General features: G+C 40.3%; 1 protein-coding gene across 1 annotated transcript in view; it reads left to right on the top strand.

Moving 5' to 3' along the window:
• The window catches only part of plxna2 (plexin A2), a 162,068-nt gene that overhangs the window by 104,401 nt on the left and 30,942 nt on the right, over positions 1-26,725 (top strand). The window contains exons 8-17 of the mRNA XM_030733005.1: positions 365-461; positions 2,189-2,303; positions 3,487-3,687; positions 4,315-4,411; positions 4,521-4,720; positions 10,650-10,801; positions 14,183-14,300; positions 18,693-18,829; positions 20,229-20,396; positions 21,684-21,777. Coding sequence (XP_030588865.1) covers positions 365-461; positions 2,189-2,303; positions 3,487-3,687; positions 4,315-4,411; positions 4,521-4,720; positions 10,650-10,801; positions 14,183-14,300; positions 18,693-18,829; positions 20,229-20,396; positions 21,684-21,777 — 1,379 coding nt within the window. The remainder of the gene's footprint in view (positions 1-364; positions 462-2,188; positions 2,304-3,486; positions 3,688-4,314; positions 4,412-4,520; positions 4,721-10,649; positions 10,802-14,182; positions 14,301-18,692; positions 18,830-20,228; positions 20,397-21,683; positions 21,778-26,725) is intronic.

Here is a 26,725-nt window from a genome sequence, read left to right as displayed (position 1 = left end):
TCTGATTAAAGGGTTCTGGATGAGATTGAAATTCAGGTATTTAATTTACATGGGCTGAATATAAGCAGTACTCCTTCAGATTACATATTTTCTTTTATATTTATATATATATATATATATATATATATATATATATATATATATATATATATATATATATATATATGCATACATACACAATATCACACAAGAAATACCTTTCTAAATGATGTGCGTGTGTACCTTGTATTCAAATATACTAATAAACCTGAAACTAAATCCAGTCTGCCGTTCACAGCAATGCAAACAATGTGAAGATATTTGCTGTGCTGTAATTGTAAAAGAGTGTTAAATAAAGGTCGACGTCTTCTCTCCTCTCTTTTAGACTGGTCAGGCGTTGAACTGAGGCTGAATTCTAAGGAGACTGGTCAGATGCTTATCAGCACAGAGGTCAAGTTTTACAACTGCAGTGTCCACCAGCTGTGAGTATCACTCCCGAAGTCCATTCATTTTCTTTTTCGTTGACAAGAGCAGTCCCCAGACCTGCTGCCCAAACCCGCTGAATCAGTGCTGTGGGATTTATTTACCATTTTTCTTTAACCTTAGCCTGCCCCACTCCCCTAAAAATATCCCCTGTAAAAATTAATGCAATCTGATCGCTGGCTGCTCCCCGTGGTCCACACAGGAAGATTCTGCGTTGTGTTGTTAATGAAGCATTCTTTTCAAACATGCTGAACTACAAAACACTCCGCTTTCTGCCTAACAGGTCTTCAGTGGGGATTTCATGCCCATTTTCATGCCACGTCTGTCCCTGATTGAGTGATGTTGAATTGAATCCCTGGATTGGAGATCTTAGTGTCTGAGATGCCTTTGCAATTGCTTGCTTCATTCCAGTGTAGCAGTTTCTGTTTGTGTGAGATTCAAAGGCCTTGCTGATTTGGGAGTATCACTGAATAGAGAGCAGTTGAGAAATGGTATCACAGGGGTGCAGGAATCCTACCATGTCAAATTATCCTTTCACTCTCCCCTTGACATTAAAACAAAATGTTTTAGCCATTGTCTCCTTAGGTAGATAAAAGCATTCAGTGTTACTCTGCATCTCTCTCTCTTCATCTTTTGTCTCTTTTCTCTTCATATTGCTGTCTGAGAACCTTGTCTGAGTAGCACAGAATGTGATTACGAGCTCTCGCATCAGCTCGGTTAATTGTCGATGACAAATACAGCCACACACACACACACCCATACACACAAAGAATATGTGTACATTTGAAAAGGACATACACACTTCCTTGATGCAGTGATGCCAACTCCTACGTTTGTTTTCCCTCCCTCTTAAACACATGCTGTACCCTCTTTTTGCCTGAAGGTGAATCAGCCCAATTAATTTGAATTAGTTTGCTTGCCACAGATCACTCTGATGCTTTTACACCAATTAATATTTCACAATAAACATGTGTGGATAAAGGAGAGAAGACCCCACCCCCCCAACCCCCGAAGAACTGTTCCTGAATACATTGCACATTAAATGCCATCACAATCTATTAAAAGTGAGTGTTGTACTTGCTTTGGTAACATGCAGAGTAGCATGTCTTGCATTTCATAATTTTGTGTCTTCCCGTCCCGTTGCTCGTTCTTGTTTTGGCTAATCCCACCTTCTATTCATCTATCGAACTTGCACTAAATACTACATCATCACATTTCATAAGATACTTTTTTGCGTGCAGATAATGATTTTAAGAACATGTAATCTAATATAAGTGAAACGCTCAGTTTCAAAGTAAATTAAACTGCACAGCAGCTCCCCAAAGATGCAGGGCTAATAGTAATTGCAGGACCAAGGTGTGCCAATGTCTTATTTGTCCTCATTGCTTAAAATACCACCTCTCCGATCTCTCTTTCTCATTGTGATTGTGTTTATAAGGGTTAAGCCTCCTCATGACTCATGACACAGAGTATTAATTTATGGCAGTGGAAAATATATGCAGGGAGAATTTGGCCCAGCAGCTACTAGATACTGTGCCAAGCACAAGGGCGCAACAACAGCAGGTGCCCACTTGGGATCTGAACTCATTTCCTACGTGGCACTTCCCCCACTTTAGCAAACTAGTTGTCCCTCCTTGACTTCACTGTTTTTTGGGGTTTTTTTTGTTGGTTTTTTTTCCCCCCTCTCACTCAGTGTGTGCACATGTGTGTTTGTGTATTCCTGTAGGTGTCTGTCATGTGTGAACAGTGCCTTCCGCTGCCACTGGTGCAAATACCGCAACTTGTGTACTCATGACCCCTCCAGCTGTTCCTTCCAGGAGGGACGGGTCAACGCTTCTGAGGTTGGTGGAACACACACGCACAGACACACGGACATATAACCTCTCTTCCTCTGTCTCCCTCTTTCACCCTTCCCTGTGCATATTTGCACTCAGTTTCCTTCTACCTGCCTCTTCCTCTGTGTTTCAGCTCTGTGTCAGCCTCGGGGCATGACTTCAGAAAGACAGCCATCTAAGCTTTTCTATTTCCGAAGTGGTGCTACTTATTCACAGCTCTTGTTCTCTGCAGTAGCAATTAACAGTCTATTATCCTTGGAGTTACTGAGCTTAGCATGTCTTAATAATGACACAAGATCATTCTGACCACATCAATAATGTGAGATAGGAGCAATTGCTTTAAATATGCTTGTGTGCGTGTGTGTGTGTGTGTGTGTGTGTGTGTGTGTGTGTGTGTGTGTGTGTGTGTGTGTGTGTGTGTGTGTGTGTGTGTGTGTGTGTGTGTGTGTGCGTGTGTCTCTGGTGTCTCTGGCTATGCACGTTTGCACTACTGGGATTTTAAATGTTTGCTTTTGCTTGTCTAAGCCCATTCACTTGTACTAAAATGAACTTGTTAATAATTGCTCCTTTGTACATATGAATCAACTGGCAGTATCACAATGAGTAGCCCTCTTGTGGTGTTTCAGTTCTAATGTATATGCTTTGAACATCACACGGAGTTTCATTTGTAAGATCAGATGGAATTCTCACCATTAGGAATACTCACCTGAACTGAAAAGCTATATTAGAATATGATGACATGACATTTGCGATGTAACTGACTTAAGATTTGAGGATATGAAAAGCTAAAGGCCATCAAGACCAAAGCTTCATTATGTAAAGCCATGCTGGCTAATGTTTCAGTATTTCAAATACCAGTGACCTCTAATTGCTACTCTATACTTTAAACCACTGACTACTGATATCATTCTCAATTTTTACCAATTGAGCAGTTTCATAATTTTCTCATTCTCTTGAGAATGTGTATTTCAGCACAGCTCATAGCTTTCCAAGGTCATAGAAATCACTTTTAAATTCTAACTTAGAATTAATTTCCACTTTAATTCCACTTATTGTGTTTCCTACTTATAATACGGCTTCCTTTTCAAAAGAAAGGTTCTTTTGTTCCCCTTTTCTTGCTAACTTGAGAATGAAACATTTTTCTTTTTCTTTCCGTGGTCCCTCCCTTCCCTGCGCTTGCTCCCTCCAGGACTGTCCCCAGCTTGTGCGCTCTGAGGAAATTCTGATCCCAGCAGGTGAGGTGAAGCCCATAACCCTGAAGGCCAAGAACCTGCCGCAGCCCCAGTCTGGCCAGCGGGGCTATGAGTGTGTCCTCCACATCCAGGGGGTCAGCCACAGAGTCACTGCCCTCCGCTTCAACAGCTCCAGTGTACAGTGCCAGAACAGTTCGGTAGGTTGGGCGCTGCTTTTTCAGACTGATAAGTTGAGTGTAATTCATGATGCATAGCCAGAATCCAATACTGTGTGTATGTTTGTGTGCATATGTCATTTCGTCAGTGGAGCAGTAGTAGCCGTTATCATAGATAATTACACAGGAGAAGACTGTAGCACGCGTCTGCCCTCAGAAGTCAATATACTACTGACTTCTGTAGTATATTCCCAGAGGAACCAAAGGCATATGTATTTTACTCTCCTGTCTTCGCTCGCTCTCTCTCTCGCTCACTCTCTTTCTCTAGCACACACAAACACAAACACAAACACACACACTTGGGCAATGAAAGTCAGGCTAGAGTTAAGCGCATGGGAGGCAGTTAAGCACAGCATCAATAAAGGCCAGAGGGAGGCTCAAGCTCCTGCCCAGCTGTCCCATATCTTGTGGTTTTTCACTTTGTCAGCTCTCAGATTATTGAGATGATGTAAGTCTGGGGTAACATTGGAAGGACACAGTACTGCATCCACAAGGGTTCACGGGGATTCGAATTCCCAAACTTCCCACTGAAATCCTCCTCTTGTCTTTTTTTTTTCTGCTTCCGTCCCGATCTCTTTCTCACTCGTCATCCCTCTCTGTGGCCTCTAGTATCTGTACGAAGGAATGAAAATCAGCGAGCTTCCTGTGGATTTCTCGGTGGTGTGGAACGGCAACTTTATTATCGACAACCCAGAAAATATCCAAGGTAAGAACAGAAGATGCTGATGTTAACTGTTAAGAAAATAGGTTGAAGATGGACGCTATCATTTTTGTGATCTCTTTCTGAGTACAAATATTACATTTTCTTCCCACAGTGTACTTGTACAAGTGTGCAGCCCAGCGGGACAGCTGCGGCATGTGTCTAAAGGCAGAGAGGAAATTCCAGTGTGGCTGGTGCAGTGGTGAGGGAAGGTGTACACTGAGACACCACTGTCCCCCAATTAACCCTTACACCACCCGCTGGCTGAACCTGTCCAGCAAAAATGTGAAGTGCACCAACCCACGCATCACTGAGGTCAGTACCCATAATCCCCTGCCTGTCCCTCCTACCTGCCCACATAGATCTAGCAGTTGATCGATATGTAATTATCGGCTTCCGTTTCAAGGTGTGTCTTGCATCTTGTCACAGTTTTTTCAGAGAGGGTGACGAGGCTTTCAATTGTGACTGTAGAAATGTACTTAAAATTCAAAGTTAACAGCTCAGACAGCTTAAAACGGCTTAATAAGACATGGCCATTTGTGCCCGTGGCAGTGCCGTTCTGTGGTTAAAATCCTGCTTTGTATTCTCCAAAGGACATCATGACCACTAAAATGCAGCAAACCCAGAATACACTTGATTCTGCCCTGCTGGGGCTTTTTGTTTTGTTTTTTTTTTACATTTAAGTTGAGCTGATAAAAGCATAATCTTGAGAGATGGATAGGACTCTTGATAAATCTAAATCTTTACCTTATACAGGATAGAAGCGTTGAATGAGAAGCAAGTATTCTGTTCTACTCTACTTTTGTGTAGACCCAGAAAGAATGAGAATAATCCTTCAATAGACTCCCCACTGTGCGTGGCCCACCTAATGCCTGCACATTCTTAAGTGTTTGTTGTCTTTCTGTCTGCCTTTTATCTTGCCTTTTCTTTCCTTTTTGTCTTATTATATGCGGATTTGCTTAAGAGCAAAAATTATATGTGTCACTGTTTATGTACCTGTGCAGCTATATGTGTTATGCTCACAGGTGCTTATTCATGTGAGAGTTCTTTTCATCTTCAGGACTTATCCAAGGGCAAGGACACACACACACACACACACACGCACACACACACACACACACACACACACACACACACACACACACACACACACACACACAGGCAGAGCTTGAGATTTCCAGTTTTAAAGGGCTGTCTTTTTGACATCTGCTTTCTCTTTGTGCAGTAGGCACAGATGCCTGCTCATAGATTTTAATGTCTTTTGTCTTCACACAAGGTTATTCATCCCTTTGAAAGTTACTTTGGCACCAACAACTGCTAAAAAGGGAACTTCACAAGCAAGTAATCATAGTTCCTTTTATTGTCTTTGTACCCATAAGCAAGTGAATGAGTAGTGCTTCTTTTTTGTTTTCCTTCTCATTCTGAATCTTCGCAGACATAGCTGGAGCCCAATAGCTGGATATCCTCCACATCAGCAAGATTAGGATCGTGACCTGGAAGTGCTTATTTGTTTTCCACAAGCAGACCTTTGCTTACTCAGAGCCCCCACTGTTGGTCTGCTGTCACAGAGGAGTCAGGCCAGGAGGGACATACTATTTAATTAGCTTGGTAACACAGCAGTGCATTGTGGCTAACCCACCAGACCTATCTGCCTCCACATTTATTAATTTAGCTTCTTTTTTGCTCCACCACATACTCACATGCAACTCTAGCCAATTAAAAACTGAAGATAACAACTTGGGTAATTGATTTGATACACTACATGCAGATAATCACGAAAAATAGACAAGCTAATGAAAAAGTCCATCCTTCTTATTTTTTTCAATCTCTTCCCTTCCGTTTATATCTTAGACCCCACTTCTTTTTCCTCCTTGTGTCTCTGTGTTTGACTCTTTGTGACTCTTCTTGCTAAATTAGGTCTATTATGCTTGAGTTTGACACTCTATGACAATGTTCATAATCACGCTGTGGCACTTACAGTAGTGAAGAGCACACACGAAGCATTATATAAAGCATGAAACCGAACGTAAGTTTAGACATTAAGCAACTTCCATTCTTGTATCCACATTGTGTCCATCAGTTGTCCAATGGTGTATTGATTATAATTCGCCTGGTTGAGCTGGCATATCACCTCAAGACATTTTCAGAGAGCTACATTACTCATAAATATCATCTTTATATAACTCTTTGATGGAAGTGATGGCTCAGAGAGGCACTTAAGGTATAAAATAATTTAGAAATCCTTTATATATCAGGAGCAAAGAGCAAAAATGACACTTAATCTCCACAAGATCCTGTATTCTGTCCTGGAGGTGTTAGCATTATACTCCGTGTGCAAGCCAGAGATCTGTGCAGTGTTTCAGTGACAAAACTACAGAAAATCACAAACCATTGTTGAAATGGACAGAGCAAGTTAAAAGGAAAAGCCTAAAGGAAATGATTGGCATAATTATTATTTTGATATTCTTTAAATAGTGCTGCTCCGAACAAAAACTAGTGAGTATATTACAGCGGCAGAGCTGTAGGGTCAGTGTTTCCTTTAAGTTGAAGAAAAAAACTAACCTTGTGAATGTATGAATGGTTCGAGTGAAGTGAAGTGACTCAAGTAAGACAACCAAAGAGGAGAGAGACTCAAGTCATGAAAAGGTGGGAAGAACAAAGGAGCTGGGGATTAAGGGAAAGTTTGGGTGTGGGGGCTCCTGAGGCCAATCTCAACTCAGATCTCGTTATGGCTGCAGGTGGCAACATCAACTCTGCATCAGCATGTACTTCAGACAGACACACCTACTTTCTACTCATCACTGGTAGTGAAGCCGGCGTTCATCCTACCCACCTCCCCACCCCCACCTCGCCTCTCAGTGATTACAGTTCCTTTAAGAAGCAGACATCCCCCTGTTGGGCTGAATTTATTAATACATTTGGTTTTGATTGTATGCACCAAAGCCCCCATCAAGGGCTGATTTGTATACATACTAACACATTAGTAGATGTGCCTTCCACAAGATAGGCCTTTTGAATAATTAATGTTTCTATTAAGTGCCATGGTGCCTCCCACCATGGGCCATTAATATTGAAGAGATGTAAGCCCCTGCTAACAGCAGAGGGAACAACATCAAATGAAGCTGGGAGTTAGATGGGCATATGAAAGGCGTTTCCTCAATAGGCTTCGGCCGTGGCTTCTGGATGAGTTAACGGTATAGCACAGAAGCTCCCCTGCCTCTAGTGACAGTAAATATAAACATCTCATTCTAGCCTTAGGAAAGAAAAATATAGGATTCCTTTTTTCTCTCTCTTCCTCAAACATGCAAGCATACGCATGCTTTTTGTTGATATTTTGAACTCCACAGGGATACTAGGCCTGTCAGTTGGTATCAGACTACAACTGAGCTCTCCTCACTGCTGCAACCCTGAGAGTGCTTCTATACTCTATGGATGCTGACCTTTATTAAACCCGCCAGCTGAAGAATGAAATATTGTTCAGTACCCCACATATTCACATGCAAACCTGATGATGGGTTAAAATTCCCTGTTCAAAAACACACAGTATCACTGATACTTTCTTACTCTTTACAGGTCATTTTCAGTGTAACCCAAATCTCTTGGCTGATTACAAGACATTTAAGACTCTATAAAGTATTTAGGATGCAGTTTGTTCTGGAACGAGTGATCAGTGAGGTTTTATCAAGCCTATTAAAAGCTACTCACAATTAAATGTGGCATGCTAGAATTTGTCTGAGCTAAGAAATAGTCTGAGTACTAAGGCAAAGAGATTATCTGCAAGCTTTTAAATTATATCAAGGGTGATTTCATTTCAAAAGCCAAATATACAGCTTCAGGAAGAATGGGAATCTCCCACTGTGTAGTGTTGGAATCTTTTGGATCTTCGAGGGCATTAAAAAATCTTTTACTATATGTCCAGGCTATATTGAGAGTTGATAATAAAGACTATAGAGTAGAATTTTTCATATTGTATATTTTAATGGTAGATGAGGTGATTAAATATTATTATTGCTGAATTCCACTGGGCTCGGTCAGCCGCCATCGTTATAGTGACATGCTTTGCTTGCATAGCCTGAAGGCAGCTGGCTTGGTGTATTGCACTCTGCTCTATGTATTGAGTTAAGCATTGGCTGTATCAGCACATCTTTCCCCGCCATTACTTCAGCTGAATATGTCAGCACCACGCTGACAGACAGCCCCAGGTTATTCACATTGAAGGCCATTTCTCTCTGTCTCCACAGCTTTTTTTTTTTTTTGCCTCCCCTCAAAAAAGCCAACATTTTTCTGGAAGTTTTCTTGTACATCAGAAGATCTTTTTTTAATTTAGGCCATCCAATTCCTTTTCAATCAATCTAGTGTTATTTTTATATAGTTTTTGTGGGGCAAATTTTTGTCAAAGGAAATCGTGGTACAGTAAGCGGCCCCTTCTTCGATCCCCTCAGCTAGAGAGACAAACATTGTTCTAGAAAGAGTGCATGAGTAGGAGCGGGGAGAGCGGCTTGCAAGCTGACTGCCTGTTTGCTGGGAATTACCCTCTATTGACAGTGTGACAATGCCAGGCGGGCAGCAGCACTGCTGCTAAAAGGATTACATAGGGAGCATGGCATGGTAGCACTGGGTGGAAAAGAGGGGAGTTGGGGCAGAAGGGTGTGCATGCATGACCAGTGAGGCTTCCTCTTCTGAAATACTGTTTGGTTAAACAAACAAGCAAACTGGAGGAAGAGGAAGATGTGTCACATAGCCTGGGGAGATGAGATGACGGACAGAAGGAAAAAGAAGAGAGGTGTCTGTTTTCTGTATGAATTAGACTGTCTTCATGTCCTTGGTCCACAATGGGAAGGGTTCCATTTCAGTCTCAAAGATAGAAGGAGGAGGCCTCCCAAGCTTTTAGCAGGCCCATCTGTGATACAGCACTGCTGTCCTGTCACCATGTCCGCCTCACCTGCCACCACTTTTCCCCTGCTGCTCATCCCATTTTCTCTCTTCTTTCTTACGGTCTCTTTCTCTTTATGCCGTTCCTTCCTCGCTTTCCTTTTCCCTCCCTTATTCTCTCACAGGCCCTTACATTGCTTATGTAACCATCACTAAGTCTATTCGAATAGCTGCTGCCATCGCCTGACATGGATATATTTAGCCATTATGTTCCCCCCCTTCTATACCCTGCATGCCCAAGCAGTGCTAAAAGATTCATGTATTCAGACCCCTCAGGCGTTGCAGTGACACACTTACTTTACATCCAGAGCAATTAATGTCCACTGAATCTAGATTACAATGCCAGCATCCCACAGGGAAGCCGCAATGCCCTAGTGGGTGTTGGGGGTAGGGAGAGAGTGTACAGCGAGTCTTAAAGAGTTGCAGTTCAATGAGCGGGTACAACTGACTCTTGTTTTTTCCCTTCTACTTGCATGGCCAGTAATAGCATATTGATTGTTTACATAGCAGCCCCACACAGCAAAGTGACAGTCTGTCCTCTCTACTGCCCTCCTCTTTTTTGGGCTCCCTCTGGTTTTTTATTTTTTTGTATTCATACTCTCTTTTTTTGTGTGTGTGTGTGTGTGTGTGTGTGTGTGTGGGGGGGGGGGGGGGGGGGGGCATTGTTTGTTTGCCTCGTCTTCTCCTCTCTTGTTTAAATGGCTTGATGATGGCCAGGTTGGTGCCTCAACAGGACTCTGCAGCACAGAAGGCACTGTGCCACCCTGTGCCAAGGTCATGCTGGGCAGCCATATTGCATTTTATAAGTAGGTGGTCTGCAGTAATCATTAGTATCCCCCCTTGTTAGATTTAACGTCCATGTTAACCAGGGTAGATTCTGAGCAGGCAGCTATGCTGAGTGTTAAAAAACCTTTTCTTCTTTATCCTGATGTTGCTATTTTTAGATTTACTATTACACAAGAGTATATCCACACAAACACACACACCACACAAACACTGGTGGCGCCAGTGTGTGTGTGTGTGTGTGTGTGTGTGTGTGTGTGTGTGTGTAATGCCATATTTAAACAGGAAGAGCTGCAAAACAAGTGTCATTAACTTGCTCTTGGCACAGTGACTCATGGCATGTTCTGACATTTTGTGGATATAGGGCTGGAGAGTGCACTTAATTGCTTTTACAGCCACCTGGACCAAAAGAGCATATTTACCCTTGAGCACCTACAGAAACCTGTACTCATTTTATGTTTCTATAAATCCGCCACATCCCTGAAGACAAAAATATCATTTGATGTCAAGTTTCTTCCTGACTTTGCAGGTGACGCCAGTGGCTGGACCCCCAGAAGGAGGCACCCGGGTGACCATCCACGGCACAAACCTTGGTCTGGCTTTCTCAGATATGGTCGGCAATGTGGAGGTGGCAGGAGTGAGGTGCACCCCTGTAGAGGATGGCTACATCATTGCTGAACAGTAAGTCATAAAAACAAGATAAGTACTGGAATGATACATTTACAACTATTGCTGTTATTTATTATTGATGGAAAATGACAGAACATTTAATTACAGATTTTTCTAAATTCTTTTGTAAACATGATTGTTCAAGTTGATTTGAAAACACAATTGCTCTTTAATCAGTCAATAATCCCAATTTGTAAACAGTCAACAGCAGTCCAGACATATGAGCTACAGGAAAGTATGCAATAATAACTAATTATGTAACAAATTATAACAGAAGTCATTAGCAGAGACTGTATATATGCATATATAATGTATAATTTAAATTTTTCACTAATAAGTTATTTATAGGACTTGTTAGACATGGTGTGGCCACATGACCTCTCACCTTTCTGCCAGCAGCAAACTATTCTAAATCAACTACATATCTATTTGCTGTTTCTGTAAATCTCTATAATGAAAAAACAAATTTTATAAAGTCTGCAAGAATGATTGAAGTTTTAAATATTCAGTTATTTCAGATATTTTTAATTAAAAAATATTTTATATTTTTCATGTATTTAATATTGAACAATGCATAATCATGCATTAAATCAGTTATTAACTCTCATAATATCATGCATCTAGCCTTGGGTTTTGATACATTATTTATGTGGTGTAGCAGCTAATAAACTCTAAACTATATATGTGTATTGCATAATCTCCACTTTAATGAAGACTGGAGCAGGTCCAAACAGTCTGGTCCTGACATTGCTGTTCCCCCCCCCCTGCAGCACACTAGCCCAGTTCTGTGTAGCTCATCTAGTCAGCAGCAATCCCATAACAGCTGTGTGTGTTTACTTGTGTTTACCTCCTTAATTGTCCCATGCTGTGTGTACATCATGGTAAAGTCTGTCCCGTTCACCCTGAACTAATGAAACGTGGCTCATGCTACACAACTTTCCCACCACCCCCTTGGCTAGACACACAAACGTGTGTAAACTTAAAGACCCGGTGCCTTATGATTGTTTAATCTCCCAAGGTTATGTTAGCCCTACGCAGGATAGGTGTATGTATAGATAGCGCCTTAATGTACCCTAAAAATATATTTACATATTTAGATTGGGGTTAGGTTGAATTGCCTTTGGGTATTGAACTTCATTGTTGGAGGAAATGCGATACTTTATTATTAAAAATAATAATCCTAATATAATTTTTAAGGCTGTATTGCAGAAGGCACAAAAATACACATTATGCAGCAATTACAGGTGAGTTAATTGTACCATGCAAAATCGATAGAATACTAGAAAAAATGTATTAATGCACAGTAGCGCATAGCTATTGTAACCTCATTACTGGACCCCCACATCCGCCACAGCTCCCAAGGCACATTATTGTAATGCTTATAGTTTTCTTTAGGTGAGACAGGTGCTCAGAAATAATTGGCTTTTCTTTCAGTTGGAGTGAAATTCTCCCTCTACTGACTTTATGTCAGTAAGAAAATGGTGTTAAGTTTGAAATGTATAGCAGTTCACTGAAACAGAGATGACAGGCATAAACCCACATGTGAATGTGGGTTTATGCCACATTCACACACACCAACACCCATTCACACATACGGGTTATCGCTGTCATGGTTCTCAGAGGAGCCTTTAACCTTAATTCTTTTCTTGGCCTACTTCTGCCCTCAGAAAGAGAACAGCTAAGCACAGCACCATTGCTATAAGTCACATTTCACTCCTGCATGGTGTTACAAAATACATATGTCACAGTCACATATGCACAGTTGCCACTAGCTTACTATTTGTTGTGATACCTGTCAGTATTGTTAAAGTATTGGTAAAGTAATAAAGATATAACAGCTCGCATGGCATAGAGGATGTCTGTGGCTCCTTGCCCTGCATTGAGCAGCTGTAATTAAAATCCACTTGGCTGTAGGGGACACTTTGTGTGCAGCACACTGATCTGACAGCACTTTAATGCGATTGGGGACAAGCTAGGGAATTCATTTATATGGCGGGTAAAGGGGAAAAAAAATTGACTGAGCAAAATTAAAGAACTAACCTATCACCTCTTCAGTCTAACTTTGAAGGAGTTGAAGTCATCCAGATGATATACTGATTTGGACTTTTATTCAGCACCTTTGGGTTATATTTTGGCTCTAGGTGCATTATGCGCATATCCTTAGCTGACTGTTGGTGTTTGTTTTGAGTCTTAATTCAGTCATCAGCCATCCTATGATGGACTGGACAGGAAAAAAAAACCATACATATTTATGTGTCTTTTATGTTACTACTTCAGAGGTATGTGTGAAAGCCACTTTTGCTTTGAAGAAAAAGTCAGAACTTTTGTGTTTTTTCAGCAGTCAGAAGGTACATTTTTTCAGGGCTGATACTATTCTGCAGCATTTTTGTAGTTTTCAAATTGAAACAAATTGAAACTTCTTATTTGTAAGAATTAATTTTAAAAGTATCCCTTGATTTTTTTTTTTCTAAGCACACTTATCTGCAAAGCTCCATAGAGCAGATCCAAATTAATAAGTTTTAAATAGCCAAATCTATTTCCATAAATCTGCAAGTTTGCAAATGACCAGTAAAGTAGGCTTTTAGGTAGGGCAGCAAGTGAGTCTCTGTTTCTGTGAGGTGCAGTAGGAGGATAATATTGGGTTTGTCAGCAAGTAAATCCTACTTTAGCTACACTGTTCCACATCCAACGAAGCTCCCAAAGCCATTTGTTGTAATTCTGATGATCAGTGCTGGAGAAACAATACATCTGCTCTGCTTCATCAGCTCCACTCCTGCCTGCCCCTGCCATCTGCTTCCCCCACGTATTCCATCTCTCTTTCCACGCTGTGATTGCTTCTTGTACTTTATTACTCCCTGGTACCAGCGATCAATAGACGTTCTCATTTTATTATGTCATTCGATCTAGTCACCTGCAGTGCTGGGAGATACCGGATCACATGATATGATGGAACGGTATTGATCTTGGTGCAGGATTTACATTAGACTCGCTGCACTGGCACAGCACCATCACTGTCGGGGGCCTAGCTGTTAGTGGGAAATTTACTACATTCAGGTGCAGCGTGTTCGAGTGCCAAGGGAGGAGGAGCCATGGTCTCATTTAAAGATTGTCATCGATGTCTGGCTGTGTCCTGTAATGAAATGTGTGAAACAACAAAAGAAAATTGTAATTAGAGCAGAAGATATATCAATATCAAGCAGAGAAGAGTTTTGATTATTCTTTTCCACAACTTTGCTAATTTAAGCATTCAATCGTGAAGACAACTTTTAAGTTTGAGAAAGCTAGAATTCCAGCTCCAAGTATATGGAGTGGGGGAATTTGGGAGTTTGGAGTTTTGCTCTCATTTTTGTACCTAAAATAATTTTAACTGAAGAAAAAATTTGTCTTTTGCAGGATTGTATGTGAGATGGATATGGCCCATGCAGACAATAGACCTGGTCCAGTACAGCTCTGTGTCGGAGAGTGCAAGCCAGAACTCAGGGCTCGCTCGTCGCAACTCTACTCCTTTGTGGTATGACTGCAGTTACACTGCATTTGTAATTGTATTACAGCAATACTTGTAAATCATGATGTAGTCAGTATGAGGCTGAGAAAGAATCTGTTTTTCTTTAAAGTGATTTGTTCTTGCAAATGATGTTTATGGGCCACAGGCAAATACTGATATTTGAATTCTTATGTATAACAGCAATGTAATTAGGCAGCCCTACGCATGCTTACTCATTATTTTAGAAATTTCATTCTTCAGCTGATAGAACAAGGTTTTCAAAGGGTCCACAGTAATGATCTTTTTGTATGTATAGTTGTAGCTACTATTTGTCTTTATTAGTAAAAACACCATGAAGTTAAAATTGTCTCATATACAGCGATCAAAAAAATTAAAGGAACCCTTTGAAAACACATCCAATCTCAATGGGGAAAAAGATATCATGCTGGATATCTATACTGATGTGGACTGAGTAATTTGTTAAGAACAAAAGAATACCACATTGTTTGATGGAAATTAAAATGATCAAACTACAGAGGACTGAAAATAAAGAAACCCTGAAAATCAAAGTGAAAAAATTACATGGCCTGCTAGTCCATTTTGCCAAAATTTCATTGCAGCATCTCAAAATGGGACTCGGGAGTAGTTTGCATGGTCCCCACGTGCTTGTATGGATGCCTAACAACATCGGGGCATGCTCCTAATGAGACGACTGATGGTGTCCTTGGGGGGAATCTCCTCCTAGATTTGGAGCAGGGCATCACTGAGCTCCCAGACAGTATGAAGTGCAACCTGGTGGCATCAGATGGACCAAAACATAATGTCCCAGAGGTTTTCTATTGGAGTTTAGGTCAGGCTAGCATGGGGCACAGTCAGTGGTGTATTAATTCCTTTATCCTCCAGGAACTGCCTGCATACTCTTGCCACATTAGGCCAGGCATTAGTGTGCACCTGGAGGAACCCAGGACCGACTGCACTGTAGTGTCTGACAATGGGTCCAGCCTCTGTAGAGCTCAGATATTGCCTCATGTTACACACTGACTGTAGCAAAATGCAAAACCAGTGAAAAAAACAGAAGGGAAAAAAATGAGGAGGGAAAAAATGTTAGTGGTCTCCACTTGTAAAACTATTCCTGTTTTGGGGTGTCTCATTGATGCCACTCTAGTGCACCTGTTGTTAATTTCATTAACACCAAAGCAGCTGAAACTGATTAACAACCTCCTCTACTACTTAACTGACCAGATCAATATCCCAGAAGTTTAAGTGACTTGAAGCTATACTCTGATTAAAAAGTTCCTGCAGAGCAGCTACCTAAACTCCACTCCCACAGAGGTCAATTATCTCGTTACTAATGTTACATCCTCACTGCGTATGACTCTGGATACTGTAGCTCCTCTGAAACAGAGAGCCTTCACTCAGAAGTGCCTGACTCTGTGGTATAACTCACAAACACAGCTCAAAAGAGATAACCCGTAAGCTGGGGAGGAAATGGCGTCTCACTAATTTAGAAGATATTCATTGTATTCATATTTATTTAACCATTAGAGAAAAAATTATTATAACATCTCACAGACATATCATTATGTACAGCTACTTTCAATACTGCTGATATTTATCTAGAGTCTTTCTCACCAATTGAGCTTTCTGAGTTAACTTCAGTAGTTACTTCCTCCAAACAGCAACGTGTCCATTTAGCCCATCCCTACAAGACTGCTCAAAGTAGTCCTGCCATTAATTAATGTGTGGATTTTAAATCTGATCAATCTATCTCTATTACTGGGCTATGTACCTCAGTCCTTTAAGGTGGCAGTAATTAAACCATTACTTAAAAAGCTATCCTTTGACCCAGCTGTCTTAGCTAATTATAGGCCAATCTACAAATTATTGAAAGGGTAGTTGTAAAACAGCTAACTGATCATCTGTAGAGGAACGGTTTATTTGAAGAGTTTCAGTCAGGTTTCAGAATTCATCACAGTACAGAAACAGCATTAGTGAAGGTTACAAATGATCTTCTCAGAGCCTCTAACAGTGGACTCATCTGTGCTTGTCCTGCTAGACTTCAGTGCAGCATTTGATACTGTTGACCATATTTTATTACAGAGATTAGGGCATGCCATAGGTATTAAAGGTACTGCGCTGCAGTGGTTTGAATCATATCTATTTAATAGACTCCAATTTGTTCACATAAATGGAGAGTCTTCTTCACACCCTAAGGTTTATTATGGAGTTCCACAGGGTTTTGTGCTAGGACCAATTCTATTTACAATATACATGCTTCCCTTTGGTAGTATTATTAGAAGGCATAGCATACATTTTCATTGCTATGCAGATGACATCCTGCTCTATTTATCCATGAAGCCAGATGACACACACTAATTGGTTAAACTGCAGGATGACCTTTAATTTCCTTCTTCTAAATTCAGATAAAACTGAAGTTATTGTATTTGGCCCTACAAACCTTAGAAACATGGTGTCTAACCAGATACTGGCAACATCTTGGCCTCCAGTAACACTGTAAGGAATCTTGGAGTCATTTTTGACCAGGATATGTCCTTCGGTGCATATATTTAACAAATGCAAGACTGCTTTCTTGCATTTGCACAATAGCTCTAAAATTAGAAACATCCTGTCTTGCAGTGATGCTTAAAAAGTAGTTTGTGCATTCACTACTTCTAGGCTGGACTATTGTCATTCATTTCTATCAGGTTATCCTAAAAGCTCCCTGAAAAGCTTTGTTGATTCAAAATGCTGCAGCTCGAGTACTGACAGACTAGGAAGAGAGAGCATATTTCTCCCATATTGGCTTCTCTTCATTGGCTCCCTGTTAAATCTAGAATTGAATTTAAAATCCTTCTCCTCACATACATGAGTACTTCGCTCTCAGACTGCAGGCTTACTGGTGGTTCCTAGGGTATCTAAAAGTAGAATGGGAGGCAAAGCCTTCAGCTTTCAGGGAGACAGAGACCCTCTCTATTTTTAAGATTAGGCTTAAAACTTTCTTCCTGTTAAAAGGAAGTTTTTCCTCTACTGTTACCAAGGGCTTGCTCATAGGGGTTCATGTGATTGTTGGGGTTTTCTCTGTGTTTTTGTAGGGTCTGTACCTGACATTATAAAGCACCTTGAAGTGATTGTTGTTGTGATTTGGTGCTATACAAATAAATATAATATAATAATAAAGTGAATGAAATAGAATTGAAAAAGTGTTCCTTTAATATTTTTGAGTAACATTCTAATGTATTTGAGTGTAATTTTTAAATGTCACAGAGCTCTATTATGTAAATCAAGCAATACTACCAGTACTATTCTTTTTTTTAAATTTAAAAGTGTTTTTGTCTAATTGAGAGCCATCTGAGATAAATTTTATCTAACTGTAAACATTTAAAGCGGTGAATTATTTTTAAAAAAATCACCCCCCTGTACAGTAAAGAGGGAAGTTAACTATAGAGAACAACTGTTGGTCCAAATGTTTCTGACTTAAAACAGTTAACAGTTAATCTGCTTTCTCATTAGCACTCTCTCACACCTGTACAATTAGCACTCTCAACTATTAACAGCAGTCAATAATTAGTGCTGTTGTTTTCAGAGTACCTGCACTATCCTGCATGCTGGAAGTCACACGTCGCTGTCAGTTTTGAGTTCTGTCAGCATGATGCTCTTGGCTCTGTAACACATCCTTGGCCACTTTTTCTCACCAGTGATATGGCTGCTACTTTGGGAAGCAGTGGAAGTCCTCTGAGATTACTTCACAGAGCTTAGAATTGGCAACACTTACAATTCTCTTCTGTTGCAGTCCACCTAAAAATGACTGCATCATCACAGGAGTGTTCTTCAGACAAGACATATTCCCTGTGTGACCTTGTAGACAAAGGGACATTGTAAATGACAGTGTGCATTTAGTTGCTTTTCAAATTGTTGTTTTCTGTTTGTTCTGATGCAGGTGTGTGTTTCTGTGTGCATGTGTGTTCCTGTGTATGTGTGCTGTCTACTTGGATATTACTCCATCTGTCTGTGTGACAGTATCCTGACTGTGTGCTGCTGAAAGCATTCGTTATTTTCAGATTGTCTTTAAAAAAAAAAGCTTCACTCAGACACAACCCAGCAATGCACAACACACAGTAGTGGAATCTCTAAAGAGACACTACGAGTTTCTGGTTTTATCCTCCTGTCTCCCACCAGCACTGCAATTCGATGCCATCAGTCTGACAATGTGAATCACTGTAATTTGCTGGAAATTAGTGATAACACCTAGTGTTACAACAGAGATTCTTCTCTGCTTACTGTAAAACATATCCATCTTTTAATCTGCCTCTTGGTCTCTTGTCATTTTGTTCTGTTCCTTCCCTCACTTTAAATTACTCTGGCAGTCTATCTTAACCTCTCTCCTTCTGCATCTGTGGTTGTTTGTTTTGTTTTTTTCAGACTCCAGCTGTCACAGGCCTGTCCCCTAGCAGAGGTCCAGAGTCTGGAGGCACTAAAGTAACTATAATGGGAGAAAACCTCGGCGCCGGCAGCAGTGTCAACGTTAAGTTTGGAAACCAGACATGCGAGTTCTTTGGGTGAGACCTTAATCTCTGACACAGTTGTCCTGCAGATGTGCTGTTACAGATATAAAAAAAAATTATTTTGCTCAAAGAGCTCACAGTATGAGGAAGTTGTATGTATAGGTATACTAGGTATAAACGCTATTGTATTCAGGAGAGTGCTGATGCCACATTTAAATTTCACAGATTGCAGTTTGATTCTGTCAGTTACTATAAATGCCACAAATTTTTCATGAACAGCACATAAAGTGATTTAGAATTTCTAAAAAAAAAAAAATTTTAAAGTGAAGAGAGACCAACATTTGCTCCTTTTGGGTCTCTGTCATCCTTGCAGCTTTTTTTCCATAATTTATTTTTATTCTGATCATAAAACAATGTCTTGACTTAGCTTCTCTAATCTTTTTGCCCTTCAACATCACTGTCAGAAAATTATTAGCAAATTAAAAAAAAATAAAATAAAACAAGAGCTCATGTTCATAAAATAGTGGATAATTCTTGCTAAATAAGAAGCATTTTTGTGGCTTTCTTGTATTTTTCCCCTTTATGTATATTACTGTGAATACCCCAAAGGGAACCCTCTTTTTCTACCTCTGTCAGAAACTTGTGTAAATTCTAATAAGATTTTGATGACCTACTGCATCAAATCTTGTAATAATAGCTTCTTTTATATCTGGCCCCATCCTTCTCATTCTCCCATTCCTAATTAGTTTATCTGTTCTCTCCCATCCCCCAAAATTTTTTATTCTTAGTCAATTTGCTTCCATCTGTCTCCTCCCATCCCTCCTGCCGTCTTTAGTTACTTCTGCATGCCCTCTTTCTGATTTCCACTCCACTCCACCCATTCTAAGCCCTGCCACAGTATTCTGACTGTAATGTTGTAAGGTTGAGGAGCCAAGTAAACTTTAATGAGATATGGGGCTAATTACTGGTTTCTGCTTCTCCACTGTATTCCTGGCATGCGGGAAAGAGGGGGTTGAGGGGCTGTTCTATTACAAGCACTCTGCTAATGAATTTGGACAAATTCAGAGGGTTTGCAGGTAGATCATGAAGTCTTGTACAGGGAGGAGAAAGCATACTTTAGAAGGATGTATGAGAGTTGGAAGTGCTGCCTGTGTGTTAATGTGCACTCGGTGCACCTGTTTGTCATGTTTTGAGTGGGATAATTACAGAACAGGGCTGCTAGAAAAAAAAAATGTAATAATATATTTTGTTGCTCATGTAAATCAAATCTCTGGGTTAGAAGATCTTGTTAAATTAATAGCTTATGCATAATATAAAATTAGCATTTAAAAGGTTATCTTTAGTTTTATTTTTCAGCAGTGGTATAGCTTCTCATACTCATCAGTCAGTTCTGATACAGATTTAAGTAATTCTTTAATATTGGTGTCCTTTTTTAAAAATTTTTTATTTGTAGACGGACGATGACTGAGATAGTCTGCTACTCTGCCCCTTCTCTGTCTGGGGTCGGCACAGTTCAGATCAGCGTGAGTGTGGATCGCGCCCAAATCAGGGAGAGCCTCACCTTTGAGTACACAGAGGACCCTACTGTACAACGCATTGAACCAGACTGGAGCATTGCAAGGTAACCATAAACACTCTCCTCAGATTGTATGTATGACAGTTTTTTTTTTTTGTTTGTTTTTTTTTTTTTAAATTCATGCCCTCAGACACCAACCTTGAGCTTCTGACACACAGACAAGAATTTCCCCATGCAAAGCTTTAGAGCCAAGCAGTCCAAGCCAGCAACAATAAACAGACGAGTCAATATTGCACTTTCAATTACTGTTCGGTTCTCTTCCAATTAGTCTGGAATTGATAGAAGAGCTGAAGCTCACTGATTGGAGAGGATAGGCACTTTTGAGACTGAGATTCTCCTATTGAATGCAGTGTTGATCCATCTGTTGAACGTCTTTGGCAGATAGATACACAGACATAGAAGAGCGCTAATTAAATGGAGGAGAGGGATGAAGATGAAACAATGGCTTACTAGAACAATGTGCTATCAGAGGTGTGAGTCCACGGCAGATGGCATGAGCTTAGAGAAAGGGAGTAGGGTACACTGCAGCAAAATTGTGATGACACAAAGGGAATGAGGGTGAAATGAAGGAAGAAACAGATAGGAAGCATATATCATCTGTTTTGCTTTGTTTATATTTTGGAAGAGAGAATAAATTAGACATCCATTTAATTCTCTTTTAAAGCAACACGATGTGGGCTGATCTACAGTCTCTCAGAAACTGGAGATCAGATTGCATAGAAAGGCAGACAGCGCAGAGTGGTTAATGTATGCAGTTGCTGAGTATATAATGTATTGAAGTTGCAGACAGCACATGGTCAGTCCACAGTAACTCATTATTGGTACAGTGAACTTGACCTAAGAGCGTCTCGCAACAAACATCTTTAACAAATCTGGATAGCTCCAGGAGGGCTGGGAATTCAGTAATTTTCCTCCTCCTTTGTTTGCATACTTTTTTGTTTTCTTGTGCCCACTGCATATTAATATGCTTTAGCTGTCTAGTTTTTTTTTTTGTTTTGTTTTTTTTTGGGGGGGGGGGGTGCACCACTTGATTGTCAATTGGTAAAAAATTCATCTCTAATCATCATCTTCCATAGGCTGTTTTCTCCCAAAACAACCTTAAGGTGGGTTTTGATTTCATGCATTTATTTTCAGTTGATGGGGAACACTTTGAAGAGGCATATCAGAGTTGGGTTTAGTTGACAATCGGCTTTGGTCTGCTTTTTCTCACTGTTTACTCTTCTCATTTTTGTTTTGTTTTTTTTTTAAAAAGAACTGCAGAAAATTAAAACTGACAAACTTGATTATTCAAATTTATGTAATACATTTTTCTGACCCTTTTTATTTGTTCAGTGGTCACACACCCCTGATGGTGACAGGAACCAATCTGGATGTGGTTCAGGAGCCCCGGATCCGAGTGAAATATGCTGGCCGAGAGTCTGTCAACGTAAGAACTTCTTACTGCTACTGTTTTCAACCGCAGATCCTCTGCTGTATGTGTACCATGTCCAGCCTGCCATCCTATATAAGCAGCTAAGTGTCATTTACTTCCGGTAAAAAAGTGTTATCACTTAACAGGCCCTCTACCATATAAATAATACAGTTGGCAGTGAGAGTGATCTGCATGTGCAATTTAATATAGAGTTTAGTTAAATATTTTGCCCATTTCACCTCCCACCTACCTATGTGCCTATGTGCAACTGTCTCCTTACTCCTGAACAGCATTTTCTCTTGTTTGAGAAAAGATCAAGCACCAGCTGGAGGATAGTAGAAGTTGACAAAAAGTATAAAAGCTTCTGTGGGGAGAATGTTAGAGGTGTGCACCATTGGGGGCAAGGAGACTCCTAATGGCTTTCAATGGAAGATTAACTGCAGTCAGAAGTCTTTGGTCAGCATAAAGAGCCCTTGTATAATCAAAGACTTGTCCGAAGGAAATCGTTACAAATTGCATTTGAGCCCCTGTCCTGGGGGTCCTTGTTTAATTAAGAGGATGGGATTTCCTTGCTCTGGCCTGGTATAAGGTGGGGAGGGCAGATGAATGCAATAAAGGGGAGTGTGAAGGATGGAGAGTAGTGAGCCCAGAACTGTGTATCTGGTTAGTTTCTGTGCATCTTTTTTTGTAAATCAATTTTTACGCATGCACTATGGCCCTGAGCTACTCTGCACTCACCCAGCAGAGCTGTAAGTAAGAACACAAATGCTGAAATCATTTGGAGTGATTAAGTCCATGTAATGGCCAATTCCAACGTAAGAATAGAGCAGTCACAGTGAGTAAGTGGGTGTCATGTGTCCTGCCTCTAGATTGGCATCATCCCATGGCGGCATGGTAGCTCAGTGGTTAGCATTCACTTGCTTCACAGCACGAGATTTTAGATCTCAAGACATTTCCTGATGGTCTACAGTGAAAACACATTCTGTATCCACTAATGCAACATGGTCTCAGAATCTCATGTGTGGTGTGAGCTCTTCTTTGCAACAAAACATCAGAAGACTTGACAAATATACACTGTACTGTACATACACCTTTTGTGCTACATAGAAATAAACACACACTGGTTTGGGCAAACCTCAGTCTCACACATTGCTTTTTTTTATATAGCCAGCCAAACCTTAAAAACAGAACAGGTTAGCTCACACGCATGCAGAGATGCACGAAAAGACCCTTAAAGCTGTGCTTCAAATGCACAATTCCCCATAGATTTGCTGTCATTGTATTTCCAACTTACTATCCCTGAAATTAGCAATCTAAAATTGGCCTTAAGTGTCTGTCTTGCTTAATGAACATTTCTGGAATAAAAATCATAACTCTGCTCTGAGGTTTTTGAGCTCCAGTGTGCCCATGCAAGAGCACCAAAAGACCTTATGTGAAATAAAAAAAAAACAGATCTTCTCTGTTTTATATTTAGAGAAGTGAAAAACACTTGATGGGAGAGAGAGAAGGAATATCTGGTGAAATGGAATTTGACTTGTGTGTGGGTGCCGTAGTGTCTAATATGTCAGTTTCCGAATCTTTGAAAGCAAGTTGTTCATCTCCACCCTGCCTCGTCTCATCCAACTCCCCACCTAGCGCCTTGCAAAAGAAGACTGTGTCACTGTCTTGATTGCCCCCACAGCCACAGAGAATGAATTTCTATTAAATGCTAAGGTTACAATTACCTATCCTTCATCTCACCCTCCCAACCCCTTCTACCCCTTTCCCTTTTTGTCACGGGAGGAAGGCAAACAGCAGAGAAGCCTATAGCAATAAGAGCTGCTGTCTGTCAGCCAGCCTTCAAATGATCACCTGTCTTCTCCTAAATTGCTTCTTTTCTCTCCCTCCCTTGTGTCACCTGCTCACATTCACAAAGAAACCGCGAAAGAGGAAAAAAGACAATTTTCTTTGTGAAATGCTCTGTATCTGTCACTGGATTCACAATTGAAACATTTATCATGATCTTGATTAAAGCTAAAAAGGTTATTTTCCAGCTCTAGAATATTTCCCTGTGCCAGAATGATTACATCTACCACATTTGCCACACTTTAGGTGCCTGGATTGAGTGCCAGGCTTGGCATATCAGGCACATTTACAGCTGCTACTGATCATAGAAGGTGTTTGGCATGGATACTGATTGCTTAGGTATGAAGGCTATCTGATTACTAGAAGAGGTTGCTGATCGTTGCCATAAGCAATAACTGGATTTACATGTTTATAATTATTTTGTATATTAAACTATAGATATGTGTCATATAAGGCTATACATGAGGCTAGTACCACTTCCTGGGTGCCATTTCTTCTCTGTAGTTGTGGTATTATTTAAAAAAAAAGGGGGGGTCACTGAAAACAGTACTTATAGGAAAAATAGCTTCATGGCTCCACTAGCTAACAACCACACAGACCTTGGATAGATTGATTAGAGCTGAAGTTAGACTTAATGCCAGTATTGCTTGGAACAGCGGGCAGCTAGAAAAATAGACACAGTGTAGGAGTAACCAAGTATAGAACCAGCAGAACAACCAGTGACTAGCTATGAAATGTTAGCCTCCAGAAGACCTTTGACTCTGTGAACCCCTCACATTTTTTCCTGTGAGCATCTCCACAGTCGGCCAATCTTATCTTCACTTGCTCTCACTCTCTCTCTCCCTCTCTCTTACCACTACCCTGGCCAGAGACCTTTGAATGATTGAGTGGGCTGTATCCACACAGTAGATCATGGTAATATATTCAGCCAGAGAGGTTGGAGTGTTACTGCCTTAAAACACCCTGGCTCTATCCAACAGTAGAGAAAGAAGACAAATGAGACCAAGATTCCAATTATTTTCTCTTTCTGTTGACCTCAATTCACTTTATCAATGCTGTACATTGTGCAGCTTGTTTCGCCACATGGCCCACAGGAAAAAATGTTCTATTTTGTCATCTGTATTTGACATTAGACAGATCTTTTTGATTGTAATGTTCTGAAGATGGAGAGCAAAAATACATATATGTTGTTTGGAATCTGTACAGATTGATGTCATGACTGAATATTGAGCATTCGTTGATGAGAGGTAGATGGAGCGGTAGAAAACGCCCTTGTAATTCTAAATTTGGGACATATTTAACATTCATTTGTTAAAAGGCAGAAGCAATGTAAAGTTATCAGGTTACCCAACCCAGCAGGGAACCAAAGTATCCTTTTTTTTTTTAATCTCACATTGCCCCATTTACCCATCACTACCTACTCACACATCACTTCACTTTGGATTTAGATGTTACACTCACTGAAAAACATCCAATATGATAGGAGCAGTTTCCTGACAGGATTCAGTGAAAGAAAGGATTTAAGGAAGAGAGAGAGAGAGAGAGAGAGAGAGAGAGCATAATAGGAAAGGGAGGACAGTGCAAAAAGGAAAAAAAAAAACCCACAGTATCCATCCCCGGCAGAGCAGATGGTAGTCAGAGCTTTAGTTGACTTGCAAATGCCTTGCTGTTCCATCCCAGGAGTCATAAGGATCTTGTTGGACCATATGGACCTGTCTATACCGTATAATATGTCATCATGCTAGCATTAAGAAAGTAGCCTATATCAACTAAACTTGAAATCTTCTGTCCAATCAACCTTTAGCCCTGATTAAAAACAGAACATACTGTTTTCATTGGTTAATTTGACCCGTTTCACTGTTGGATCATATGGGCTTAGACATTAAACAGCAGCAAGCAGCATGGCCACATAAAAAGCCCAATAGCTCAGCAGCACAGCTATGAGTGGATAAAATTAGTTGAGCTGATCTATTCATATAACGCTGTATTTGCTCTATAATCATTCAGAATCTTTTCAAAGTCTCTGAGTGGCACTGTTCACACATCTCTCTTCCTGTTGGCTCGTATTTGTGGATGTGGAACTATGCTGTGCAGATTTAATAGTTAATTCTGGTTCACTTTGAAGTGACATTTATGCATGGTAAAGCCTCTGTGAAAATGTTTTCATTAACTCTGATTTCTTTTTTATACTCTAACTTTTTAGTTGTTAATGTGATTTCACAGAAGCTAAAGTTAGTGAAAGTATGTCATGAGTCCTATCTGGCTGTGCTATCTATTTTCATGAGGAGCTTATCTTTCTTCACTGCTAATGCACTGCTACCGTGCCTTGGAAAATATAGGATTTATGAAGAAAAGTGTCAAGAGCAGGAAGAGTTACTTCTGAGCACTGAGAGCCTTTAGTACAGTTACAGGCAGGTAGAGCTATATGGCCGCATATGTGCTGAGACCATTGCATCATCTCCAAGGTTTTGCAGCAAGTGCATATTTCCTGGCAGCTAGTTGGTCATTTAGACATTGACTCAACTGATAGAAAATACATCACAAATTATGAAGTGCCTTCTCAATTAGTGTAAAAGCAGCAAACATTAACTTTTTGTTGTTGTTGTTGTATCATTATCATTGTAAACCAAATATCTTTATATTTAAACTATTCATCAGACACTGGAAAATGTAGCCTTTCATTTTACCAACTTCTGATAGGCATTCATATCATTTTTCTGACTTAAGAGATACCAAGTGCTAAATAGAGATAACAATAATCAACATATTAATCAATAATTAATATCATCCTTAGTGGCAGACACAGTACATCCAATTTGTATCTGAATTTATTTTAAGAATGAGATCCAATGCTACATGGTGAACACAATCTTCAGTCTATATCCAAGGGCAAACTAAATAAAGATACCAGTCCCTTCTTCCACCTCTGCAATCACATTCCTGCAACTTACCTTGCACCATGCTGGCAAAATCCAATTGGTGTGCCCTACACAGAATGAGTTTGCATCGATCTCCCTGGCTTTCTCCGGAGCACCAGACAACAGGTAGGAGGCGTGGTACTCGCTAGCGTTCACCACCTTTGATGATATTTACCTCTAATTAAGTTTCTTCCCCAGAG

This window comes from Archocentrus centrarchus, chromosome 7 (genome assembly GCF_007364275.1).
Source record: "Archocentrus centrarchus isolate MPI-CPG fArcCen1 chromosome 7, fArcCen1, whole genome shotgun sequence".
NCBI classification, from domain to species: Eukaryota; Metazoa; Chordata; class Actinopteri; order Cichliformes; family Cichlidae; genus Archocentrus; species Archocentrus centrarchus.
The sequence above is the reverse complement of the archived record's forward strand: the minus strand, read 5'-3'. Positions and strand labels throughout refer to the sequence as shown.